The sequence below is a fragment of the Lissotriton helveticus genome, chromosome 10, assembly GCF_964261635.1.
Source record: "Lissotriton helveticus chromosome 10, aLisHel1.1, whole genome shotgun sequence".
Taxonomy (NCBI): domain Eukaryota; kingdom Metazoa; phylum Chordata; class Amphibia; order Caudata; family Salamandridae; genus Lissotriton; species Lissotriton helveticus.
Genome location: NC_136071.1, coordinates 417,973,143 through 418,000,368, shown reverse-complemented (window position 1 = coordinate 418,000,368; position 27,226 = coordinate 417,973,143). Strand labels below are relative to the sequence as shown.

The 27,226-nt window shown below is 44.8% G+C and overlaps 1 protein-coding gene across 1 annotated transcript in view; it reads left to right on the top strand.

Annotated features, from left to right (window-relative positions):
• Positions 1-26,036, top strand: part of PGAP6 (post-GPI attachment to proteins 6) — a 500,899-nt gene extending 474,863 nt beyond the window's left edge. The window contains exon 13 of the mRNA XM_078662901.1: positions 24,578-26,036. Coding sequence (XP_078519027.1) covers positions 24,578-24,874 — 297 coding nt within the window. The 3' untranslated portion in view covers positions 24,875-26,036. The remainder of the gene's footprint in view (positions 1-24,577) is intronic.
• Positions 26,037-27,226: the final 1,190 nt, after the last annotated feature.

The following is a 27,226-nucleotide window of genomic DNA, read 5'->3' as shown; positions in this document are numbered from 1 at the left end:
CCTGCTGCACAATCGCGCAGCAGGAATGCACAAAAGAGGCATCGGGGGAAAGGAAAACCCTTTCCTTTCCCTCGATGCCTCTTTTAGTGAAATCCCCCCCTCCCCAACCCCAGCGCTTTGCGAAAGGTGAGCAGATTGTTTGAGGTTTTGGGGGTAAGTGGCATGGTATTCCAGAGTTTAGCAACCGTGAGTGTAAAACTCTTTTCTCCTCCTGGTAACTCTCCTAAACTTGGGGACAACCAGATTAACTCGGGAGACCGATCTTCGGTTTCTAGCTGGGATATAGCGATGGAAGAGTTGCCTAATAGAGACTGGTCCTTCGGAATGGAGGCTTTTTAAGGGCTAAGCGCAAGGATTTGAACATAACCCTTTTCTTAACCGGGAGCCAGTGAAGTGATGGGAGAGACTTGTATACCAACTGATGTTTTGGAATCCCAAAAAGCAGCCTGGCAGCCGCGTTCTGGACCAATTGTAGTTAGTCTAAGGCTTTCTTGTGGGCCGCCAGGAAGAGGCTGTTGCAATAGTCTATTTTAGAAAAGACTAGAGTGGTGATCACTGCTTTCTGCAGGTCCAGAGGGATGCAAGGGCAGATCTTCCTGAGAGATTTAAAAATGAGGTGATAGCATTGGCATGTCCCACAAAGGAAAGTTTTTCATCACACTGAATTCCCAGGTTTTTCACCTTTGGCACAGGAGTGGGGATTGGACCCATTTCCTGAGGCCACCAACTGGGGCCCCAAAATGATGGATTGTTGCCAAACGACAGCCCCTCCTTTTTATCGGAGTGCAGCTGCAGTAGACATCCGATTCCCTATCTGTAGCATACAGTTGTGGAAACAATTAGCTGTGTTGTCGGCATTCTCTGTGACTGACACCACTATCCAGGTGCCATCAGCTTAGGAGGCAACTGAGAAGCCAAAGAAAGAGCTGAGGGGACTAAGAGCAGTGCCTCCGACACCTATCTCGAACAACCGGTTGATCATGAGTTGATGATTAACAGTATCGAACGCTCCAGAAAGATCAAGTAATATTAGGGCAGAGTTCCCTGCTTTGTCTAAAGTTGCTCTGACATATTCTGCGGCTCTGATCAAAGCTGTCTCAGGGCTATGTTGGCCTCTGAAGCCAAACTGGGAGGAATCCAGTAGATCGTGTTCCTGGTCGTAAAGAGAGAGCTTGGTGTTTATGGCTTTCTCTATCAGTTTGGCCGGAAGGAGAGTCAAGATATTGCCCCATAGTTATTAGGAATGTCGGTGTCCAAATTAGCTTTTTTTAAAAGAGGGAAAATTGACGCGACTTTCCAGCTTTTGGGGAAGTAGCCAGATTGATTTGATTTAAAAATCCCTAGAAGATGGCCAGGAACTATACTTGATCCCAATTGAAGAACTCTAGGCAGGCATGGGTCGAACGGTGATCCTGACTTAATTTGCCTGAACAGATTGGTAACTTGGTCTACCGTAAGGGGGGGGGAGCCAAAAAAGTGGGGTTGTTAGGTTGGGACGGTATCACCACGTCTGGCTTTACAATAGCTTTTCCTCCTTTAGGAACGTTAAATCCAGCAGCCTGAGGGTTGTCAGACCTACAGAGTCGGCAATTGTGGTTAAGGAATTAAAATCACTTCTACCTTAGTTTTTAAAAAAGTTGGCACGGTTGTTGCAAATAAAAGGCCTCTACTTTCAGGTTACTGGCTGGGAAAGGGTTGCTAAGCTTGACCACCGTTGAGAATAACTCCTTTAACTTTCGCTTTAACTTTTGCGGCTGTGCTTGACTTGCCTGCACTAGGTTCCACGGCATCCTTGACACGCTAGTGATATTGACAATTTAATAACGCATTTTTCTTAGGGCTGCATAACACACTGGGGCATTATTTGAAACTTTGTAAATAACAAGCGTTCCTAGTACCCAGTGTAATGATACCCAAGTCCCCGACTTCGAAGGATAGAACCCCAAATAAGTGTTGCCAAAGCAAAGTAAACCGCACACTTATATGAGTGTATCCCCAGCACAGCAGTGTCTTTCAGGGCTGCTTCTCACCATTACCTGCAAGCAGACTTTCTCTACCCCTTCTCCCCCCTTCCAGTGGCGAAACTAAACTTGAGGGAGGGGGGCTGCAAAGTACATGCGGGGAAAGGGGGTTTGGCGGGGAGGGGTCACGGTCTGGACTCAATCCGGAGGTCTCTGGCCAGGCACCTGCCAGTGTTGGGAGGGGGCCCCAGAGCTCCTCCTCAGCGCCGCGGGAGCTTTTGTTGCGTCACGGCCCTCTTCTCCCCTTTACCCTGGTTCCTCTTTCCCTTTCGCCTCGCCACTTCCCTCTCCTTCTCTTTTAACGCCAATTGTATCTTTCTTCTGTTCTTCTTCCCGCCTCCTCCACTTCGCTCCCCTTACTCCTGTCTCTTGCCTTCTCGTTGATTATCCCTCCTCCATTTCCCCATTCCACCCCACTCTCCTCCCTCTCTCTGCCCTCTCCGCCTCCCATCTAAAACTCTTTCTCCCCCGATTTCCTTCTGCTAAGTCCCTCCCATGTTTCATCCTCCCTACAATATCCCGCTACTCCCCCTCCCCTCTTTTGTCTTTTCTATCTCCTCCTCCGCCCCCTATTGTTCTTGGAGCCCCTCTCCCCTGCTCTTCTATTCCTGTGTTGCCTTACCCCCCCCCCCCATGCTGCCCCTCTGCTGGCTTGAGGGCGGGAGGAGGGGCCCCACCAGCTCTCATTTCTGGGCTGTCCCGGGGCTGCGGGCAAACACACACCCTTCGCACCCCCCACGAGGTTCTGGCTCTCCGGAGCTCAACCTCCCTGGCTGGTCCTGTTAAGTTCCTCGGAGTGATCCCTCGTGCAGCATGGCATGGTGGCATCCGCGCCTATGCATGCCATTGCTGCATCTGTGCTCACCCCTAACGTGTCTTACATTTCTGTCCTTGTTGCGCTGACCTCTGCCTCTCCTAACCTCTGCCCTGCTCTCTGTATATCCCCACCTTTGAGTGTCCTCGCCTGGTGTCCATCCTCTTACCTATGGCATCACCTGTGGCCTCGCCTCCGCATGTCACAATTCTACCCTCGCTCTGCCCTCACCTGCCTGCTCTAACTGTGCCCACCTCTGCCCGCCCTCATGAGCTCTCACTGCCTATCCTCACCTCTGTCTGACCTTACCGACACCTATGTCATTCACTTGGTTGCCTTCTCTCTGCCTACCTCTTACTGTCCTCACCCCTGCCTTAACCTCTTGCTCTCCTGCACACCTGTTTAGCTTCATTGTACCCACCTCTTAACTCCTTACCGAACTCCTGGTTCTGCCTGTCCTAGTCACCAACTGTCCTCACGTCTGCACTTTCCTCTGTCTGCCCTCGCTGTGCCCATCACTTCATACCCTCAATAAATTTCTCTCTCCCTGTACTCGCCTCTTTTTGACCTCGCCTCTCTGCCCGCACTTTTCCCTGCCCCACTCACCGGTCTGACTCTGCCCACCTCTCATTGGCCTCACCTGTGCATTTCAGTACCTTACTGAAACTCTGCTCTCACCTCTGCTTGTGATCACCTCTGGCTGACCTTTTCATGTGTTCTTTGTGCTCCCCAGTAACATCACCTCTTCCTGTCCTACTTATGTATGCCCTCACTGTGACCTCCTTCGCCTTTCCTGCCCATTTCCTGACGATGCCCACCTCTGACTCCCCTCTTTGAACTCACCCCTGCCTGACCCCGTGGATCTTCCCTCTCTTCTGCGTCTCCCAATCACCTGTCCGTCTCCATGGCGACCTCCTCTGTCATTTCTTCTGCCCAGGCCTCTGTTCTCACTGACTGTCCTCAGCTCAGTTCAGGACTCGGCCTGTCCTAATCCTTGACTGCCCTCACCTCTTCCTGTTCTACCACCTGTTTCCCCTCACAGTAACTACCTCGGCTTGTCCTAATGGCTGCCTGTCCTCACTTTTGGCAAGGCCTCTCCATACCCCACTCACCTGTCTGCTGCCAGTGTGCCCGCCTCTGCCTGTCCTTACCTGCCTGCCCTCACCCTGCCTGCCCTCACCCTGCCCTCCTGTGCCTGCCCCCACTTCTGAGTACAACTCTGACCACCTGACGCCTCACCTCTGGCTATAGCCCCCCTCTGCCTCCCTGCCACCTTTCCTCACCTCTCTCCACTCCTACCTGTCCTCTTTGTGCTTGCCTGTCTGTACTCACCTGTCCCCCTCATGGGTTCACCGCCGACTCCCCTGACCTCTGCGTGCCCTCGCTTCTCTGTGCCCGGAAGTCATTCTTAGATTTCTTTCTCCTCGCATTTCCATCCACAGCTCTGTCTGACCGAAGGTTTGCATATTACTCTTGGTTGGTGTTTTAATGGCAACAATAAAAAACAATAGCACACAGGTTGTGAGCAACCGCACCACTTGTGTTTTTTAAACAGAGATGAGTAATAGAGTATCAGCCGGTTGGGATTTGGCAGACACCATGCCATCTGAGAACAAGCATTTGCAGTGCAATAGGTCTCGCATTTACGTAAGTTTTAGCTATTGGCATTGTAAATGACAATGACTTTTATTTATGCTTTTTTTTAATGTAAATAAAAGGCATTGCCATTTACAATGCCAATAGCATAACCTCTTCCGTGCGCCGGACGGTCCCCGGCCGTCTGACGTTATGGTGGGTGTGTGCGGAGGACGGCCGATGGCCGTCGGAACCGTGTACATACACTCACACGCCGAGGGCTTACCGGCGTTTTCCCAAGTTTGCTGCCAAGTCTGTTGTAGCTGTATCTGCTTTCTGCTACAGCTAGCCGCACCCGCTGCGCGGGTGCCGCGTCGCAGTTTTGGAGAGTGAGGCTGTTGGGAGCACGTTTGCTCACAGCCCCAAGGAAGGACTCGAGGGAGCAGGGTCGCGCTCTACACACCTGCGCTGCCGCTGCAGGGACTCAACTAACCAGGAGCCCCTGCGCCTCGGCACACCTGCAGACCTCTTGCCCCTCCCATCCCTCGCTCTGAAGGTGAAAAGGAAGCAGATCCCTTTATCCCAGCGGGACACTCACACGCCGAGGGCTTACCGGCGTTTTCCCAAGTTTGCTGCCAAGTCTGTTGTAGCTGTATCTGCTTTCTGCTACAGCTAGCGGCACCCGCTGCGCGGGTGCCGCGTCGCAGTTTTGGAGAGTGAGGCTGTTGGGAGCACGTTTGCTCACAGCCCCAAGGAAGGACTCGAGGGAGCAGGGTCGCGCTCTACACACCTGCGCTGCCGCTGCAGGGACTCAACTAACCAGGAGCCCCTGCGCCTCGGCACACCTGCAGACCTCTTGCCCCTCCCATCCCTCGCTTCACGCCCCCATAAAGGACTGCCCCTTCCCCGCTGTGCGGGAGCATCGCGGGAGAAGCCCGGGACAAGGGCGGGACCATCCTAGGCCATCAAGGGCCAGAGGAGGCCGGGCAGGGCCACATCTCTTGGCTCCATAAAGCGGGTACGTAAATAACTGGAGTATGGCTTCAGGCACTAGAGCAAGTAAAACAAGGAAAGCTGCTGGAGACGTTGTCTTAGGTACTATGGACCAATTCATAACTCGAGCTGTCTCCATAGTGGAAAAGGAGATAATCCTGGCAGAACGAAGATTATCCCGGGATTCCATGGATTTATCTCACAAGCGCTCGTCCTTGGGCGCCCTTGCCCTAGCCCCCAGCCCTGTATATGTTTCTCCAACTCCACTGGTGATAATAGATTCCCCGAACATTGATGAGAGAGTGAGTAGGATTAGGGCAAGTCTAGAAAGGGTCACTACCACCGCACCAAGCATTGTTCTTGACCCAACACACTCTAGTTCACTCTTCCAAATTGACTATTCGCCGGGGGAGCAAAATCAGGATCTTGATACTGAAATCAACAAAGCTCTTAGCCCCCCTGCGTTGTCCAACGAAGCCGCAAACCCTCCCCTCGCAGTTGTACATAGTGAAGTTAGCACTTCCACAGTAGTTGTTCATCAAAGCACCCCCGTAGGGGAACTAGCTTTAGGACTAGTCGCACAAAAGAGAAAGCGTCCTGCTAGCCCCCGTAGGGGGGGCTCCCAAAAGCCGCATAGTAAAGTAAGTAGGCATATTGTGACCAAAGGGGGTACCAGCACTAACCAAGTCCCACACCCTAAACCCCCTACGACCCACACTAGAGACATCGCGTCTGAGGACGCATTAGGTCCGTTGGCTTCTTTAGATACCACCATATTCCCACAAGTTGAGAGCATAATTAAGTCTGTGGTGATGCCTCTCGTAGACAAGATTGACAGTCTCACACGCAAACTAGCTACTCTTGAGCAGTCAATGTTGGATAACTTTTACGCTGTGAAATCACTGGTCAAATTCCACGCCAAGGCGCAGGTTGAAGAAAATGGAGGGTTAATGAGTGGTGCTGTCTCCCTAGCTCCCTCTGTCACCTTAGCTCCGCCTGAGTTAATATCTCGTCAAAAGACGCCTGTACCGGGGAAGGCTCCCCAATTATATCAACTTAATAGTGGAACCACACCCGCCCCACAAACCCTTACTCTTGAGCCCAGTTTGAGTCGCCCAAGGAATAAATCCAGTACTCAGGTACCTAAAGCCCCCAAGGTTAACCTTGCCCCAAACCCTAAGTCCTTAGTGCCTATTTCTAAAGTAGCAGGAAATACACCGACCACATTGAATGGTAACATAACTCCATCTTTTTCCGTTCCTGCCAAACAGGCTGCGCCCAAACCCCCAGCGAAAACAGTATCTAAAGCTTCGGCTAAAACACCAAAAGATAGGGTAAGAAAGCACACTCCAAATGCTAGCCTCCCCCCTGGTTGTAAGCCGTACGTGGTAATTCTAACGGGGGTTCCGGAGCTTGAAGAGGGTTCTCGTGAGTTGTACTCTGATCTTAAACACAAGACGCTCTCCTGGCTCAAAGCTAATAGACCCCTCCCAGGGCACATCGATGGCAGAATAGCCTTCGTTCGCCGTGTGGGGTGGATTGGAAATAGACGTAAGGATTTAACTGGGGACTGCGTGCTGATCAATTTTAACGATCCTAGAGCAGCAGGTATGATTTGCAGTCAGCAGTCGCATTATAACTTCTGCGACATTCAAACTAGGGACCTGGGGTACTTTTATCATCCTCCTCCTTTAATGGGGTACAAGAATTTTTCTCAGGACGGGGGCAGAGTCGCATGGTTCCCGCATTACCCAACCTTGGATGTTAGAGCAAGGGCATGGACACCTACCCAAGCAGCCCCATCCCAGGGCTGGGGCTGGTGACTTGGTGACAAAGGGCTAATAAATGCCCCCTTCCTAAGGGTTATTGCACCATGCATAGCTGGGCGGGCACCTCTGTCTAACTTTTCTGTGCCCCAACCCACGCCCAACCCAATTACTCCCTCTCTCTCAGGCTATCGGACTGAGACTATTGAGTCCGTGGATGGAGTACAAGCTTCGGGTACACAGGGTGGGGAAGCAGGACGCGTTGAGCCTTTGTATCGTCCTACCCTGAAAGCCATCAGTTGGAATGTGGCAGGCTTAAATAACAAGCTGGATGTTCCGGACTGGGTGGCGCTCGTCGAGCCCCACTCAGTCTGTGCATTCCAAGAAACGTGGTGTGTGGAACCAAGGCACAGAGTGGGTCATGCCACCTTCTTTGTCCCGGCAGGTATTCCAGCATCGGGAAGAGGTCGCCCATTTGGAGGCCTCTTAGTCTGGGTAGATATATCTCTAGGTTGGAGAGTATACCACCATCCCCAAAAATCTCCGGACTTGATGCGCCTTACTGTAACATGCCCAAGGAAAGCAGAAAAGCTGGAGATTATTAATATTTACACACGCGGGGCTTCAGGGAGAGCTTTGTCACCAACTCTATTGGCTTTGGAGGTAGCCTTAGGGGAGTGCCGTGGAGACTCTCTAATTATGGTCATGGGGGACTTTAATTGTACATTTGAGCCCCTGTTGACCGATGAATCTTTGGACTTGTATGACGAAGATTCAAGGAGAGGTGTCCCGTCACTTGATCTTCCAATTGTAAATAGATGGACCCCCAGAATTATTCAATTAAATTCCCTTACACTTGAGCACGGCCTGAGAGCAACTAACGGGAGAACACGCTCAGACCTAGCGGGGGCACACACATATAATAGGGTAGGTCACTCATCCAGGATAGATTATATCCTTTTAAACTTTCTTCTGTGGGCCCACATGAAGGATATGATAGTTTTACCTTCCCTGGATAGTGACCACAACGCACTTTCATTATCCTTAACATGTTGGTGGAGGGAGAGTGGCCCATCTTGTGGAGATCATGATATACCTGAGCAAAGGTCATCGGGAGGGGTGGTTCCCTCAAACTGCCTAAGACGCTTAAAATGGGACAAAGTGGCAATCGATGAAGAAAAACTTTCATGTATTAGAGCTATTACCACTGCAGCCTGTGAGCTTCTGGAAAATGAGCCTGTCAGCCCAAATAAAATCTCAGCAATGTTTAGCGAGGTCTCGACGTCGATTGGGGACCTATTCAAGGTAAAAAAAAAAAGGGAAACAACAACCTTGATAAGCGACAGGGCAAATTTGGCTGGTACTCGACGGAGTGTCGCGCTGGAAAGAGAGCACTAATATTGGCAGTAAAAAGCGGAGACGCATCATTAATAGCCATCAAACGCAAGAGCTACAAATCCGAGCTAAAGGCAGCAAGGAGAGACTGGGAAGATTGCATTTTGGCAGGAACTCCGTGTCGCCAGTGTAGGAAAAAATGCAAAAGGTTTTTGGGACTTAATACGAAAGAAAAACAGACCCCTGGACACTGTCATCACATGCAATATAACTGAGGATCTGTGGTATTCACACTTCTCAAAACTGTATACAGCATCTGTAGCAGAAGCGATGGATTTTCCATTACCACAGATCTCTCGAAGTGATGGGAGTTACGAGGAAAGTCTGTTCACTAGGAAAGAAGCGGAAGGTGCTATAAAATCTCTTGTTCCGCGTAAAGCGGCTGGTCCCGATGGCCTTCCCGGCGACCTGCTTCGCGCAGACTTAGGTGATTGGGGTATGCTAATCGCATCAGTATTAAACGCGGCTATGGCAGGTGCCCCCCTGCCTGACTCATGGATGGCCGCCGAGGTGGTCCCCCTGCACAAGAAAGGCTCAAGAGACGACCCAGCAAACTACAGGCCGATTAGCCTGATAGATTGTTCACAAAAAGTAGCGGGCAAGGTCCTTTTAGCCAGAGTTCAGCAGTGGGCAGACGAAAATAAGATTCTTTCGGATTTCCAGGCTGGGTTCCGAGCTGGCACAGGAACAATAGAACAATCTTTAAGGCTGCTCATGATCCACTGGAAGGTCGTTACGATTGGGAAGGGTACCTTATATCTGGCCTTCATTGACCTTCGTACGGCCTTTGATTTGGTTCCCAGAAACAACCTATGGAAGGTTTTGTGTGACCTTGGCATGCCACCCTACTTGCTTCATTTGATCATGAGGTTCCATGAAAAGAACTATGCCCAAATACGCTGGGGGCCGAATGGTCAAAAGACCCCAAGAATAGATGTGAATAGAGGTGTGCGGCAAGGTTGCGTACTTGCCCCAACTCTATTCTCTCTTTATGTAAATGGGGTGGTGGACTACTTGACCAGGATACCAGCAGATGCACCCCGCTTGGCAGGCCGTTTAATTCCCACTCTGCTTTTTGCGGACGATACTTTACTTCTGTCAAAATCCCCAATGGGCCTTCAGCAGCTTCTCTCTGGTTTTGACGATTTTTGCAAGCAGAGAGGACTCTGTATAAATACAGATAAAACAAAGTATCTCATTTTGAACCCTCCGCAAAAACTTGGCCCTCCTCCAACACTGGCGTCCGTTCCACTAGAAAGGACCAAGACGTTCGATTATCTGGGTATCCGGCTGGTGGACTCCATGAAATGGGACTATCATTTGACCAAAATGTTGCTGAGTTTGAAAAGAGTGACCGGGGCTCTGCTGAAAGAGCAGAGAGCAGCTTCCACAAAACCAATAGCAGCAGTAATGGACATTTACTCGGCCAGAGGCGTAAGTGCCGCTCTTTATGGGGCGGAACTCTGGGGAATGTCAAATATGAAAGAGCTTACTCGAGCTGAGAACATCTTCTTGAGAAGTTTGATGTCTCTCGGCCCGTCTGTCCCCATTCTACCATTGCAATTGGACATGGGCTGTCGGGCGATTGAAGACCAAGCAAAGTTACGCCCCTTGCTTCTGTGGGCCCGCATCTGGAGAGTGCCTGAGCTCTCAAGTTATGCGGATGGCCTGCGGGAGATAATCAAATCTACAGGTTGGGCAAAAATAAAATGGCTGAGAGACATTAAAGCACTACTTGCCAATCTGGGGCTGGAAGAAGCATGGCATCAACAGACAGCCCCGCCCAAATCAATGTTAAAACAACTTTACTGGACATGGGTGGCAAATAAAAGAAACTCTTCTGCAACGATTTGCAAAACGACTAGAAATTTTGTGGAGTTCAAAGATGTCCCCATTAGAGAATTGTATTTGGATATTATCTCAGCCCCATGGGAAAGATCCCTGTATTTTAAATTTAGAATAGGTCTTCTCCCTGTAATGGAACTCACATGCCACTGGAAAATTCCTTACCAAACTGCTCCATGGTGCCCCTTCTGTCCACAGCGTCGTGAATCTGTCCCCCATTTGTTATTCGAGTGCCCTGCCTATAAGGTTCCACGGATGAAATGGCTAAAACCCATGTGTCTAACCTTGGGCACAAGACATTGCAATGTGGCACTAAGGATATTACTCTCAGACACTCGCACTTTTTTTGCATGCGCCACCTCGAAGTATCTTGGGTGGGCATGGCGGATTCGGTCAAAAAGACTTAGGCAAATTGTTTAATCATGTTTTATTTCCTTGGTCTGTTTCTTAAACATACCTCTTTTAGGTAATTTATATAATTCTCCCCCTAAAAATTATAGTAAAAATTGCTGATTTTTATCAGGCAAGGGGTTTTTACACTTTTTATTTTCAATGCTTCAAAAAGAATTTTATATGTATGTATGCTTTTTAAGATATTTTTATTTTGAAATAAAGCCTATTTGACTTGACTTGACTTGACTTAAAAGTCTGCCCAATTGGCCCCTTTAACATGCTGGGTCTGATCTATTGCCCTTTTTGAAAACCAGGACTATTATTGAGTTGGACCAGGTAGGTGGAAGGGGGTAGACAGCTGCAGCATTTAGATGTGATGTCAGTAGCAGTGCCCATAAATCAAGTACAGTCTTTAAATAGGTCCCCTGGGACCCCGTCAGGCCCTGGAGCCTTATTAGATGATAGTTGGAAGATTGCAGCTCTGACCTCAGATAGATTAAAAAGAATCTGATCCTCTGTAATTTATTAGTGGTTGTAAATAGCCGAAAATGGTCGACCCAGGCTTGAGGGGGGATGGTACAAGCCTGATTGGAGAGTTGGTCATTTCTAAAGAGTGGACAATTAACGATGTTTCAAAAAGCGGAGTTATCGCGTTGCCTACGGGCATTGTGTAATTTTTCACAAATGTCCTCTTTTAATTGGGCCTTGTGTTCCTTACAATCATAAATAATGTATTAGGTCATTCAAATTGGTAACATTAATTAACTATAAATTAATGGCATTACTTTGTTTTAAATGTAAGGTTTGGATTTTAAGGGGGGTAAAGGAATTTTATGGTTCAGGGAAGTTTAGTTTAGTAATGGCAAGTAGTTTTAAGGGTTCAGGGATGAGTAGTGTTTAGGGGTAGTAAGGAGTTTTAGGGTGCATGGATGGGTGGTATTTACGCATAGTAATAACTTTATAGATTTCAGGAATGGGTAGTGTTTAGGGATACTAAGGAGGGTCTGGGGTATAAAGATGGGGTAGTGCCTGGGGTACTAAGTTATTTTTAGGGTTCACCGATGGGTAGTCTATAGGGGAATAAGGGGTGTTTGGGGTTTATGGATGGGTGATGATTAGGGATTGTCAGGGATTATTAGGGTTCAATAACAAGTAATATAACATTCATTTATAAAGAACTAGGTTAATTAAATGTATTAATTGATCATGTAAATTATCAAAAATATAATTAATTACATTTAAAATAATTTTAACATTTATGCTTATATTAAATTAAGAATTTAACGTATGTAAAGTGATGCACATAGACAAATATAAATGTATAAATATGTAAGTATATAATTATATACATATATTAAATTGTAAAAGGTTAAAAATAATGCTTACCAAAGTACCAGCGATGTAAAGGCATTGCACATATAAATTCATGCAATGTAAAGGAACTCCTGATGTAATAACCCCGATGTAATGTAGCACAAAGTACTTACCTGCAAAGTAATAATTAATGTTTATCCAGCCACTTCTTTATCTCAGACATATAGTTTCTCCACATAAGGTTTTGCTTTGATGGTCATCCAAATGAAAGAGTATTTGAGTATCTACATAGGAAAAGAGTTGAAACTATGCAATTGGATTAGTGAGGACAGAGGTTGAACATAGAGAATATAAAGCTAGCGTAGATGGTGGAGCCTTGAGTTTGATTAAGTATATTCAGATAAAAAAGAGCCAGGCGTCACTCTGTGAGAGTGGTTGTGAGTAATGAAGGTAAACCTATCCAGAACAGAGTTCAGGATACCACATTCTTCCTCAGACAGGAGTATCTTGCGGTTGATGGTGTACGTCGCTGCAGAAAAATCTAATTGAAATCGAGGTATTGACAATGTCTGCTGCCTTCCGTAGCTTAACAAAAGCAACAACAATAGTCTATTCTGTGCTGCAGTTAGGGTGAAACCTTGTTTTGTATTGTGAAGGATGCCCTGCAATTCTAGAAAAAGCAGAGCAGTTTAGATGCCTGTGTTTCCAGGATCTTAGTAGTGTCTGGAATTATAGGATTAGATGAAAACCTGGGGTACAGGTTAGTTTTTCTTCTAAAGGGGAATATTTGTTTCGAATTTCAAGTCTTCCGAGACTGAACCATAGATAAGAGAGTGGTCCATAATGAGAGGCTAGGCATGGGCAATTGAGTAGCTGAGCAGATGAATAATATGAATTAGAATCTTATTGCTGGGAGTGTTTGATCTATCTACATTAGGAGGTCAGAATATGTATTTCCAAATAGGAGGTCTGACCACTTAAAAGTGGGGATGAGAGTTCAAGATCAGGTAGTGGTTAGACATATGGTAATAGTGGTATTAGAGAGGGCTATAGAGTCTGGTCTGAGAGACGTATCATTGAAGAAAGTGACAAGGTGGTTACAAAAGTTTTGAGAATGCATGGAGCTCCCTTATTTGCTTTAAGGAGGAAAGTTAATTGAGAATTAAAAAACAAATCCCTTTTGTGATATTTTTAGAAGAACTAATGTGGGGAGTGGGGGCATTCATCAACACAGATGGACATAGATTTATAACACCTCAAGATGGTTTTCTTTACTTAGTGAACCACAGGATGTTTTGGCTTTGTATCATGTCTTTTTGTAGGCTTAGGGAGAAATCTGTTCAAGCATACATGTAAATTATTCATAATAAAAGGGCTAATCTAAGAGAGTGGACTAAGTACAAGCAGAGTTTATGTAGTTTTAAAAATGCAATGAAACTGATTAGGATTAAGTTTCTTCCAATTCCTAGAACTATATGAAGAGAAAAGATGTATGCGTTTATTGTTAAGGAAGGGATGGAGTTTTTAGACATGCAGCATAAAAGCATAAAAGCGCATGTCTGAAAGTGGTTAATGAAACTACTAGTGGCATTTTCAGAATAATTATCTGAGTGAAGATTAAGACCAATTATGGTGATAGGAAAGGAGCAGTCAGTATTAATTTGGCTTGCTTCTGCTTCGAACAGCAGTAATGGAATGAATTTGGGTTGGCAGGAGCTAGCACAAAGGAGTGGGAGGTTTTAACATTGAGAGATATTTTTATGAATCAAATCTCAGTCTGGAAGCTCTAGAGTAATCAAGACAAAGCAGGAAAATTGGGTTTTATAAAAATAAAAAAGAGAGGAAACACAGCTGCCATCTACGTTTCCTAGGCGATCATAGCAGGAGGTAGTGAAGATGTTAGGAGTGGCTTCAACTTTGGTAGAATCATCTCACTCTTTAATCCAAATTTCAGTTGTAGCTAGAACATTACATTTTTCATTAAGAAGTGATCTTTATCTTCCGTGGTGTGTTTAACTAGACAGCTTATAGGACAATTTTTTTTATAATCAATTTGATTGTTTTTTTTATAGAAAAGTTTGCAAAAGAAGGAAAAATTCACATCGCAGCACAGGTAGTCATCATAGTTAACTTTGCATAATATATCCATAGGGTCGGTACATATACATGCATAGAACCTACAAACCATATTCCACATCCATTGTTACCATGGAGGATGTACAGACTCAGAGATTTTGTCAACCTAGTTGTTGCAACCATTTGCCCCATATCCTTTCATGTTTCTTTTGGCAGCCTCTGGCTATAAATGGGGTTCTCTTGGGCACCACACCAGTCCACCCCTCGGACCCAAGTAGCTACTCTCGGGGGATCAGATTGTGACCACGTCGCTGCAATGTCTGGTTTGGCCACCATGGTGGCCATTCCCAGGAACAGTTTGTCCGCTCGGGATCCATCCAGGTCGTCCTTGACTTCCTGGATAAGCTGTAGGGGGTTGTGAGGCACCTGCCAACCTAGGACATGGGTGAGTTCAGATTCTACCCTGCTCCAGTACGAAGTAATTCGGGGACAGGACCAGACAGTGTGAAAGAAGTCTGCTGGTGATTGCCCGCAGCGTGTACACTCTGGTGAGATAAGTAGGCCTGCCTTATGGAGAAATTCGGGGGTGAGATAGGCGGTAAGTAAATAGTATAATTGAATTAGTCGGAACTTTGCGGATGTGGGATGGTCTTGTGGGCCATAAGCATGTCACGCCAGTCCTCATCTTCCAAGGGGCCCAGCCATTCTTCCCATCTGTGTCTGATTAAGAGTCGAGTGATGTGGGGCCATTGTTAGGGTGCGGTATATCCGCGATACACCTCCCTTACCCAGGTTTCCCATCATGATTTGTGCTTCTGGTGGGCTAAACTCGGGGAGCACAGTGCCTGTGGATGTGTGGGCGTTGAGGGCGTGCTGCAGCTGTAAATATTTATAAAACTGTGAGGTATGGAGAGTGTAGCGCTTTTGTAAGTCTTGGAATATCCTGATGTGGTCACTCGTCCAAATGTCACCCAGTTGTAATATACCGATGTGGTTCCATACCCTGAAACCCTCTAATGTCACCACCACACCCAACCACATGCCCTGCCAGAGAGGTGTCTGAAGAGTCAATTTGTGGTCCCAGCTTGTGTGTCGTAAGGCCGAGCATCAGGCCAGCAGCACCGCCCTGGTCACCATCGGGAGTGCTTTGGGTATTGGGCAGCCATATAAAACGGCCTGGATATGGGAGCAGTCCATGTCACTTAGTTCAGTTTTGTAGGCCTGGTCAGACCAACCCCTTGTGAACCAATCATGGAGGACGAGCAGTCGGGTGGCCGGATAGTATAGGTATAGATCGGTCATACCCATGCCTCTATCAAAGGGTGGAATTCAACATTGGGCTAGGGCTATGTGTGACCTCGCACCTCCCCATAGAAACCTGGTAACCATGCTATCTATCTCTTTGAACCAACTTTGTGGGAAGTGGAAGGGGTGGTATTTTGGATGATACATAAAAAACAGGGGAGGATCATCATCTTGAATAGCGCGATCTTCCCGAGTGGGGTAAGTGGTAAATTTTGCCAACGCAGGAGATCTTCCTTGGCTCTTTTAACCAGGGGGTTAATGTTTAATGCCCATTCCAGCTCGGGAGCAGTGCGACCCATTTGCCCAGATATTTAAATGTTTCTCGTCTAATAGGGATTTTTAAATTTTTATTTTTATTTGTTTTTATTGATCAGCCTAAAACACGAGTACATAATTCCGAAAAAGAAGCAAATCAGATATTCAGCGACCACATTAATACAGGCTTTGTTTTTTGTTACGTATAAATACAACATCCTACTCCACTTTTTACCCTCCCACACTGCAATAAATATTGGTGAGCACTTAGCAACCCACATGTCATATTTTTGGCCCCTATAATCGGTAGTAACAGGTCTATGCAGTTATTTCCCACCCTCGTTGGTATGTATTACACCCGCTGCAAGTCAGGTTTCTCAAGTAGGTACATGATTAGTGAAGCCCAAAAGTTTTCAGCCCGTGAAGCCTCAGGCAATTCTTCAGCGTAAACCCCAAGCTGCTCCCTACAGTAAATTAGATCACAAATCCACTTTAGTTCTGACGCCCCAGCATTGTGCCACTGCCCACTTGGCAAACAGGGTCGAGACAGCTTCAATGCGCCGGTTGCATGGCTTAAGTTTCTTAACCATTCCCAGCAGACACAGCTCAGGAGCACACACCACATTATCTAACACCACCTCAGTGAGCATTCTTGTATCTGATTCCAAAATGCATACATTTTATCACAGCTCCATGCAAGATGCATGAAGTCCGCTTTATCTTGCCCGCATCTGGTACATCTTGCAGATTCCCGCAAGCCAAACTTCCACAATTGGCTCGGCGTGTAATATAATTGATGCAGGTATTTGAAATGTATGATACGGAGATTGCTGTCAGTCTGCCAGTCAGCTCACAGCAGAACTTCCCCTGTTCCAGTGGCATTCAAGACTCCAGCACTGCGTTTCACTTGATTAGTGAAGGGGGCTCACTAACTTTGACACATTATACAGTTTAGTAATCAAACCCTCATTATCTTCCCTCTGAGCACCGCCTGCAGTGCTGTCAATGTTTTTGGCTCTGCTGGGAAGTCTGTGAATGTAGATATAATCACCTGCCGCACCCTCACATTTGAAACCCAGCATTATACTATGGTCCCACCCAGTTTGCAGGTCCAAAAGTGACCGGAATTGGCCATTTTTGTATAAATCCCCCAGTTGCATGACCCCTGCCACCCTTACTGTCCGCAAGACTGCCTGTTCTTGTGTCGCAGGGATGTTCGGATGTGTGGCAATCTGCAGAGCTGGGGCATATAAATAGTCCAATTGAGCCCGCTTCGCCATTGTCTTCCAGGCCCAAGCAGCACATTTGACCGAATTGATCTTGAGTGCTGCCCCCTTCCCCCTCCTGACAGCGCCGCGGCCACCAGAGGGATCGAATGCACGGTATCCGCTTTAATCGCCACATGTGGTTGGAACTGCTGCAGGTGGTACCAATAAGGCACATATTGCGTCTGAGCACATAAGTAGTATAAGAGCATGCCAGGCGCTTCAAAGCCTCCCCGATCAAAAGGCTGCGTGAGTAAGTCCCAGCTGCTTCTCGCCTTCTTGCCACCCCAGACAAGGGTCAGTAGAGCCAACTGAAGTGTGTTGAACAATGCAATATTAAGTCTGAGCGGAATATTGACAAACAAGTAGAGAAGTTTGGGCAATATTGTCATTTTTGTTACAGCAATCTTGTCAGCCAGCGAGAGAGGCAATTTAGCCCAGCGTGCAGCTTGCTCCACAATTTAGGTGATGATTCGGCCGTAGTTAATGGACAGTATCTTGTCCGGGTCTCTATGCAGCCATATCCCTAAATACTTTATCGGATCTGTGGACCACGACAGTGGAAAGTCTAGCGCCACCTCCTGTGTGCCAGCAGTCAGCGGGAAGACTGTTGACTTCTCCCAGTTTATCCCTAAGCCGGAATACTGCTCAAATTTCCTGTATTCCCTCAGTAGCGCCGGGAGAGTTTCAGCAGGATCACAGACATACAGCATCATGTCATCCGAATACAGCGAGACCCCTAGAGGTCTCTACCGACATTGCAACGCTGCATGAGCATGTTTTTGACACATTTTACAGGCTAGGGGCTCAAACACAAGTGAAAAAGCATTGGCGACAAGGGACATCCCTGCCTTGTCTAATAGGGATTTTTACAGAGTTTTATATAGTGCGAACTTGACCCAAATCGAGTATCACAGTGCTTTACATTGCACCAGTTGCATTACATGAGGACACATTCATTTTTGTTAGGCACAGGGAGATTAAGTGATTTGCCCAGAATCACAGGCTGTTCAGCGTCATTGCCGAGACTCAAACCCAGTTCCCCAGATTCGAGGTCGACCGCCCTAGCCGGTAGGCTGACTCCTCTCAGGTTTACTGCCAGTCAAAACATTCCCTGGAGAGGTGGAGGGGAACCAGAGTCAACTTTGCCAGAGGCCTGAGACGCTCTTGAAGTCCTGAAGGGTCTGAAGACACTTAGGGCCTAAGTGGGATAAAAGCCAATTTTTAAAAGTACATTCTGCATGGGTATGGTTGAGGTGGGGGCACTGTGTGACCAAAGATAGTTTTGAAACGCAGTAGGGTAAATTGGTGTAGACAATCAACTGTCTTAAAACATACATGTGTTCTGCAGGTTTGTAGTCAAGGAGCTTGAGGCTAGAGTATCTCATAGCAGGTAATAGTTTGTATATCAATGGAGGCATTCCTGGTCCCTTCATGAAAAGTCCAGTTATCACACCTTTTCACATTTAGTTAATTATGTCAGATATCAATTTTGTTAAAAATATGTTCTTTTCTTCACTGTAGCATCCATTTTTCACATTCTTATTCCAGTGCTTTAGTGTGCATCTCTTCAGCCCATATTCCAATTGAGCTAAAGTGTGGCAGCCATTTTGGATGGGCTCACTTTAGAGCTTGGCTGAGAGTAACACCAATGCATGCCCCTGCATCTGTGTCATACAACCTTTCATTGTCTGCTTTTCTACTCTATATTTATGAAATGTGGCACATACGTATTTTTTGTTTCTAGTGGTAGTGAAGTCCATTACTTTTTATACGTTAAGCATTTTACGTGCAGGATTCTTCATGTATATACTCAGAAGACACTGGTTGCTGGGACTCCTACTACAGCGTTCCCTAATCTCTACTCGACCATCTTATTCCCTGATGAAGTCCAATTGTTATTGGGCGAAACGTGTTGGTTGAAGCTTGTGTTATTTGAAATAAAAAGACTTATCGCAAATAAAGGAACTGCCTGAATTGCAGTTATTGGATATAAACTTTCTGGGAGTGCACCGCTCCACATTGTGCTTACCAAAAATATTAATGCACAATACTAAATGAGCATTGGAAGCTTCTGAATTGAGTGCTAACAATTTGTCTCCACCATTTCCATTTTCAGAAATTGCATGGCTTTTCTTAAAGTTAGTTAACTATTGGCTTTGCAAAGCATTGCCAAGGCCTATATGTCTTCTTATTTCAGTGTGACAACAAACGCAAACACAAGCATGAACATATCGTGCTGTCTCTTTCTGCAGCCTGCCTCTTTTTGTGCCTCCTTTGCCCTTTTTTTGTTCCCCGAGCTTATGTGACTTGCCTTTGCACATTAAAGCTAGACCTACTAGCTTTGCCTAAGCTTAGTAGTTTGTGGATTCTAGAACATACAGCGAGCTACACCAGGCTCACCTTAATTTTCAGTGCTTCACGAAACACAAAATAGATTTGGTAGCATAGCATTTGCCAAAAACCTACATAATCTAGGTGCATATTTTGAGACAGACCAACAACTGTTTGATATCGAGTGTGGTTAATAGTGGTACTCACAAACACAAAATAAATAGCTAATGATGCTTCATTAGAAATATATTTTTGATAAACATCGATCTGCTATTTATAAAACATGTTTACATATTATTTGTTATGACAGTCACGTTTTAGAGATAATAGTATAGTTATAATATTTTGTTTTTTAGGTCTTGCACAGGCAGGGCATGCGCTGCCTCTCCGAGGCATCAAGTAATCAGTATTATTGGTGAAACTCCACCCATTGCGTTTCTATTTGTTTTGTCGCTTGCCATTGGTTAAATCTGGTATTGCTCTTCTTAATTTGCTCATTGATTGGCTGGTGGTCCGATACGTCACTTCCGTTTTGCAGGAGCAGCACCGACCAAATACAGTTTAGTTCCACTGCTGGGCTGTTATCTTTTTATTTAGGGACTACTTCCTTGTTTTGTACTGCTGCTCTTGTATCTGAGCCCGGCAGCCTCTGACTTAGAGCACTAGCTAGGGGCATTTTCAGACAAACACAAAGCCTCTGCTGCGCATTATTATGCCTCGGAAACCGAAGACAACTGGTTAAGCTCATCCTTGAAGTGTTGTGTCTACGTTTCAAAATTACATAGTCAAAATAAAAAATATGGACAACGCAGCCGGCGCCCTTCTCCTCAACATGAGGTCGCTGCGGCACGACGATCACGGAGTCTGGTCCGTAGTTAGTTTTATGTCTGCGTGTACCTTTATCCGCCTGGATTAAAAAGCACACCGTTACCCACTCAGGCCTGCGCCACAGTGTGTAGTATTGACTTGCAAATAACGGGGGCTTGCCATGACCCAGTATTCTGATACATGGCTGTGGGGGCAGAAAGGCCTGTGTATGACAGACAAACCGTGTGCGTAGCCAAATACCAGCATTTCAAAACGCATTTTTATGAATAAAGGACCCGATAATCATAGTGCTGCCGCATAACGATGAGAATGCAAACCATTCCAATTAGCATATGTGACAAACAGTCCACTATGTTTACGCTGGCTTATAGAATATTTTCCAGGATCCTCTCAAACACAATTGTGCCTTCTCGCCGTACACTGCCCACTCTTTCTTTACTCCCAGTAAATCCCTCTCTTTAGTTTTAATTGCACTTGCCCTGCCATCCTTTGGCGCCCTTGTACTGTTTTACATACCTCACCCTTCTCCCACGCCCACTTGTTGGTGCGCCTTGGCTGTCCTTTCTGCTCCCTCCTTCTCCATGACCCTGGATGGCACATAATACCATTTTTTCGACATCAGGGAGAAATGTTTTATTATTTTCAGCCACCGCCCACAGAAATTAGTTGTGCGAGTTTCTCTTTCAGTTAAGTTTGGAAGTGCGTTTCATTTTCAAGGGAAAGTGTGAAATAAATAACTGCTATGACATTGTTTGAGTGCCCCGCCTCGACCTTGACAAACTCACAGATTTAGGTGGGCAAAACGCTTACATTATAGCAGATAAAGAAAATATGAGGAACGATGCTAACTCCCCGATGGATAACATAGGCATTCCTTGTGAAGTACTGGAATCCTCATTGGTGGGCGAACGGGTTAAAGTTATGGTCGCTAACCAACACAACATAATACATAGCTCGCACCCCTTGGCCTGTCGTAACCTAGGTATAATTACAAATGACAATGCCATAAGTAAGAACATGGAAAATGGTGACACTATTACCTTCCTATCCTGGAATGTTGCTGGGCTATCAAATAAGTTTAAGGACCCGGTTATCTTCCTTTTATAAAAACTTTTTCTATTGTTTACTCCAGGAGTGCTGGGAACAGGAAGAAATTCACATAAATGGCTTCCGTACTTTTCACACTCCTGCTATGTTGTCAACGAGAGGCAGAAAACAAGGGGGACTTTGTACTTATATTTCAAATGTACAGAATGTGAGGGTTACAAAATCCAATACCAAATTTTGATTATTATCAGTTTTTAGAATTGATCGTGGGAGGTAATCAAGTCATTGCCTTGATTAACTTTTATAATAATATTCCGAAGGCAGAGTTAAGCAGGGTCTTTGACGAGATTTTACAAAGCCTGATAATTTTTGTAAATAATTGTCTGTGGGGGTATGTGTCCTATGGATGGGGGATTTTAACTGCATCCTATGCCCTAACTGTAACTCAGTGATAGATTATGCATTGATTTCCAACAGTCACTGTAATCATGTTGCCACGTTTGAAACATGCGATATGGCTTTAAGCGATCATTTCAAAATAGTTTTTCCCTTATTTTTGCAGCACACTATAGAAAAAATGCTGACTTAATTAATAACCTATATAGCCATAGAATAGGCTTAGCAAAAAAGAACGGCTATACCATAAAATGGAATAAAGTTGAGCCCACTGCCTTCTTTGAAACCCTACTTAAGAATAAACATAAGGAATTCTTAACATGCCTCTCAAAGAACGATAACTGTATTTCAGTTATTTCGGCCTTTTGTAGTATCTCTGAAGAAATCCGTAATTCACTTACATGAAGCATAAAGAGCAAAAGATCTAAGCCACAGGGTTGGTTTGACTCTGTGTGCAGTAAAGCTCACGCACATTTAAAGCTGGTACTCAAAGCCAAACCTAAAAATATAGTTGAAATTAGAGACGCTAGAACGATTTATTATAGCGCAATAAAATACCGAAAGAAAGAGCTAAAGCAGGAGGCATGGCAGGCTTTACATCAAGCCTGTGCGGTCAAAGATAATATAGGATTCTGGAAGGCAGTAAACGCCCCTTTTTTGTAGACATGAAAATTTACTCTATAGAGGTGGCAATAGATGAGGACACCTGGGTTAACTACTTCACCGAGCTATATATAAAAGAAGATTTATCAGGGAGAGCATCTGGGGAAGTATGCGGGGCAGAGGATAATAATGCTTATGGATTATTCCCAATAGCAATTGTCTTTTCACTGTCTGAAGTTGAAACTGCTATAGCAGAGAGCGCCGCAGGAAAAGCCCCAGGACCAGATGGGGTCCCTGTAGACATACACAAATCTAATGTTATACTATGGGCGCCCCTTCTGACTAATGTTTTAAATAACTGTAATAAAACGGGTTTTCTCCCTTCATGGCAAGTGGCCATTGTGGTCCCAATCTTCAAGAAAGGGGACCGTAATGATCCAAAATGCTATAGGCCAATCTCATTGCTGGATTCCCTGATGAAGATAGCGGGAAGGGTAGTATTAAACACGTTACAGTTATGGGCAGAAGACACAGGTATTCTTTCAAAGTTTCAGTATGGTTTTAGAGCAGGTTTGGGCACTACGGAACAAGGTTTAAATTTAGCAATGATAATAGGTAAATACATGGGGGCAAAGAGAGATAAGTTATATTTAGTATTCGTAGACCTGAGTTCGGCCTTTGACTGCCTGAGTCATGAAACTCTATGGTCTACTCTCCTACAATTAGGCATCAATGTAAATCTGTTGAATTTCATTAAGGAATTATATCAGGGGGGGCTGGTGCGAAGGTACAGTTTGGGAGTAATGGTGAGTGCACCACCAAATTCCCTATAAACAAAGGAGTCCGGCAGGGATGCATACTTGCCCCGTTTTTATTTAACTAATACATAAATAGTGTGGCATCCTACCTCATTCAAGATAGGCAGGACTACCCCCAAATTGGAGATCGCCCACTCCCCATCCTACTATACGCAGATGATGCGGTAATTATGGCTAGGACTCAAGTGGGTCTACAGAGAGCGCTCACTACCTTTGCATATTATATGTGTGCTAGAGGTTTAAAAATCAATATCAGTAAGACTTTTAGTATGTGCTGTACTACTAAGAAAAACCCAGTGTGTAAAATGTTTCTATCAAATACAAGGATAGAGACAACTACCACATTTTCTTATCTGGGCATAATTTTTTACAAGAAGGGGACGTGGTTGTCAGCAGCTTATACCAGGATATTGGCTTTCTCACGTGCCATTGGAGCAGTGAGAAATTTCGCTAACAAATTGGGGGGTCGACCGGTGCAAGTCCTGGTGGACATATATAAATCAGAATGCGTGTCCACGGCAACATACGGTGCAGGAATTTGGGGGATAGTGGATACTCGCGAAATCCAACTTTGTTAGAACGCATTCCTCCGGTATCTATTAGCAGTGCCTAGGTCTACCTCAACCTATGTTTGCCACAAAGAATTGGGTCTAGCGTACATATCGGATCTTATTAATGTTAGTCCAATCCTATTGTGGCATAAGGTATGGACCTCTGAAGAAACCGGACTCAATAGAGATATAATTCAGGACTGTCTGAAACTTCAGGGGGCTCTTAAAATTAGTTGGTTAACATATGTAAAGAGCTTCTTGAGAGATATCGGACATCCTGAATATTTTGAGTCCCCAAATTGTTTACCGACAGTATCGAGAAAAAAACTAAAAGAAACATGTATCCTCTTTTTGGCGAACAAACGTTGGCAGCTAGAGGGTAAAAAGACCTCTGTCCTGGAGAATCAATTGATTCTACATGGACAGGGGATACAGCAATATTTGATTTCTACCCAAAGCTGTTATTATCGCATGTTACTGACTCGTTTCAGGGGGGGCAGTTTCTTTAGATTACTTACATTCCCCGAGGCCAATTCTTGGTCTAAAAACCCGATTCCGTGTCCTTGTGATGATACATCTGTGCAATCGTTGCTACATTGTACTTTGTTCTGTAAATATTATACATTGCCCAGGGAAAAATATTTAAAAATTTTATTGAGAAAGTGGGGTTTAAGACCATGCAGACCGGCACTAATGAGATTGCAAATGTTAGAAGATGAGATGACCATGTACTTTGTGTCATTGTTTTTAAAAAGTATAATTAGACACAGACTAACAATGAATTGATTGAATCCTTTGTAATATTGTATATCCGTATTGCCTTGTCCTAAATGAATGAATTTTAACGTTTAAGATGAATATGAATTTGTGTTTTTAAATGTATATTTACCTGGGCTTTTGTGATTTTTTAACTGAAATCGAATAAAGCTATTCTTGATTGATTGATTGAGTAAAGTATGCACTTTGTGTTTTTCTTCTTTCAGGTATACCGGGGTGTGAAGCGGCAACACTGCTACCCGCCTAACTGGAAGCGTTGGGTCTTCTTTCTTCTTCCAGGGGTGCTGTTGGCCCTGATTGCCGTGTCTGTCTATGCCTTCTTAGAGACCACTAAGAATTATTTTTACACCCACAGTCTGTGGCATGTCATGGTATCTGGAAGTGTGGCTTTCCTGCTTCCCCCCAGAGAGAAGCACAAGAAGCCCTTGTCGTGGTCCTGGCAGGCAGACTGCCGGTATAATATCTGCCAGGACGAGCGGGAAGAACTGTATGTGGTGACATGAGGTTTGGAAAGGACAATGACATAGAGGCAACTGGGAATACTTATGTGAGATGTTGGTGCTTTCAGGGAAATACATGGACAGTCATGAATATGTCATACTGAAGGGCATATGTTAGACTCTGAACAAATGGGGGATCTGCTACTGAAATTGAATGAGAAAATCCAGTACATGTCCATGGCACATGTAGACATTTTTCTAAAGTGTAAGGCCTATATTTCACGCCAGTCAAAGGTCTTTAACAGTGGTGTGAATGGCGTGCTATGGGGTAGCTAGTGAATGGTCACTTATACAGCAGTGATCAGCCATTTGCTGCTCTTCTGACATTCTGCCTCTTCTGTGCAATGTGATGAAGTAAACACAGTACCAAAATTAGCTTGCTGGAGATTCCTCATTTAGAAAGCCATCTTACAACAGTGTCAGTAGAGATGTGGTAGGGTTTGAGAAAAACAAAAAACACATTCAGACTAGAAACCTTTCTTGCACTACTCATCCGATACATGGTTTAAGCCTTGCATCAAGGCACAAATGGTTATTGAATATAGGAAGTAAGGACCAAGTTTTTGTGCGACAAATGTCTAAGACTGCCACCCCTTTCGAAGGTAGACTAAACTGGCCTAACTGCAGATTTGGCTCCATCATTCTGGGGAATCTTGATGGGTCTATCTTTAGCACAACATGCATTTTATGACTTATCTACAGATTGGCTGTTCTTTTTATCAGTTTACATGCAGTTTACATTCAACTGGACTATCGGTTCTGCCCTCCTCTGAGGCCATTCAGACTTTCTGTTGCACTAGAATGATGTGAATGTGGATGCTTCGAACTGTTAAGCAGAACAAACACACTTTAATAGACATGCTTGTTATATTATTCAAACTGAAGTGGCAATTGAAAGCTATTCAGCCGTTGGACATGATTTTTAATCTGTAAAATATGCTGTCATTGTTAATCACCTGCTAAGTGGATTTTAATTAAATGCCTAGTTTTTTACATTGGATTTCATCTTTGATTAGATAAGTAGACGCAGAATTATATTTAATGATTTGTTAAAAAAATTATTGTTGTACAAAACTGTATATTTTAGAACAAATTAATTTGTTATAATTGCAGTACTTTGATGATGGCTTTTTATGTTTCCGATGAATAAATGATGTCACATGAAGCCTTTCTGGAACAAAAACTTTTTTTGTAAACTAATGGGTACATTTTTAGGATGCATTAAAGAATAATGTTGTGCTGGGAAACTAAGTACACAGAATTTGATGCTATATTTGGATTCTAAACAGTAATAGGGCGACCCAATAGTCCCAAGGAACTGGGTATCATTAGACGTTTCGGTCTCACATAGTCATTTCACGAGACCATCATCAGGACGAACGTTGCGCCATGAATCTAAAATAATATAGGTAAAATCAATATTGTATCTACAGTCTCCTCAGAGCATGATATGAACCGTCTGCCCATATTTACAACCAGTGCTTAAATCCAAGTACACAAATGTAAACCATCACCACACCAATAGTGTCAATGAGCCCAAAAACTCTCTCCTACGTCCAAATTATGATACATATTCTCTTATTTTCAGTGGTCATGTCCTTATACTGTCATGCACCCACTGGCTACACCAGTTTACCAAATACAAACATCTTTTTACAGTACTTACTACGACGTTGTAATGTCACCAATTCTGTAAAAACAAACAAACCAATGCCAAATGTTTTCACATCCGTGATTCAATAGGGCACAATTATTAAATGGGCCATATAATTATTACTTGGGCCATGTAAGCTTAGGTGGTCTTACCTTCTGCCCTAATTCGATTTCTAAATAAATTAAAAATGAGTACAGGGATAAGCATAGCATTCCAGTACAAGTAACTCAAAGCGCAGTTGTAGAAAAAAAATGCATGTACTCACAGACTCAGCCGTATTGAAAGCCACACAGTTGCCCTCGCAATGCCTGCAACACGGAAGTGAACCGCCCATTAGACCGTAACTTTATTAATGTAATCCAACTTATACTCCACAACGTCTAAAATCAATTGCTCTCTCCATTCATACACTTACTTGTGCACACCACCGTATACACCACATACGCCCTCTTTCGTCAATGGGACATCGGAACCTGCACCGCGTCTTCCTCGTGTTTAAAAACACACACTCCCACCGAGGTCCGATCACATGACCCGTAAAAACAGTGTCAGAGCCTATCACAAATATCGCGGCCATCTTGGAACGGTGTCAGTTATATCGTATTAATACCTACTCAACCCATATCATGTAATAGTTTATCATGATCGAGAACAGTATAGTAATTAAAACCGCATTTCATCAAACAATTATGTAAATGAAG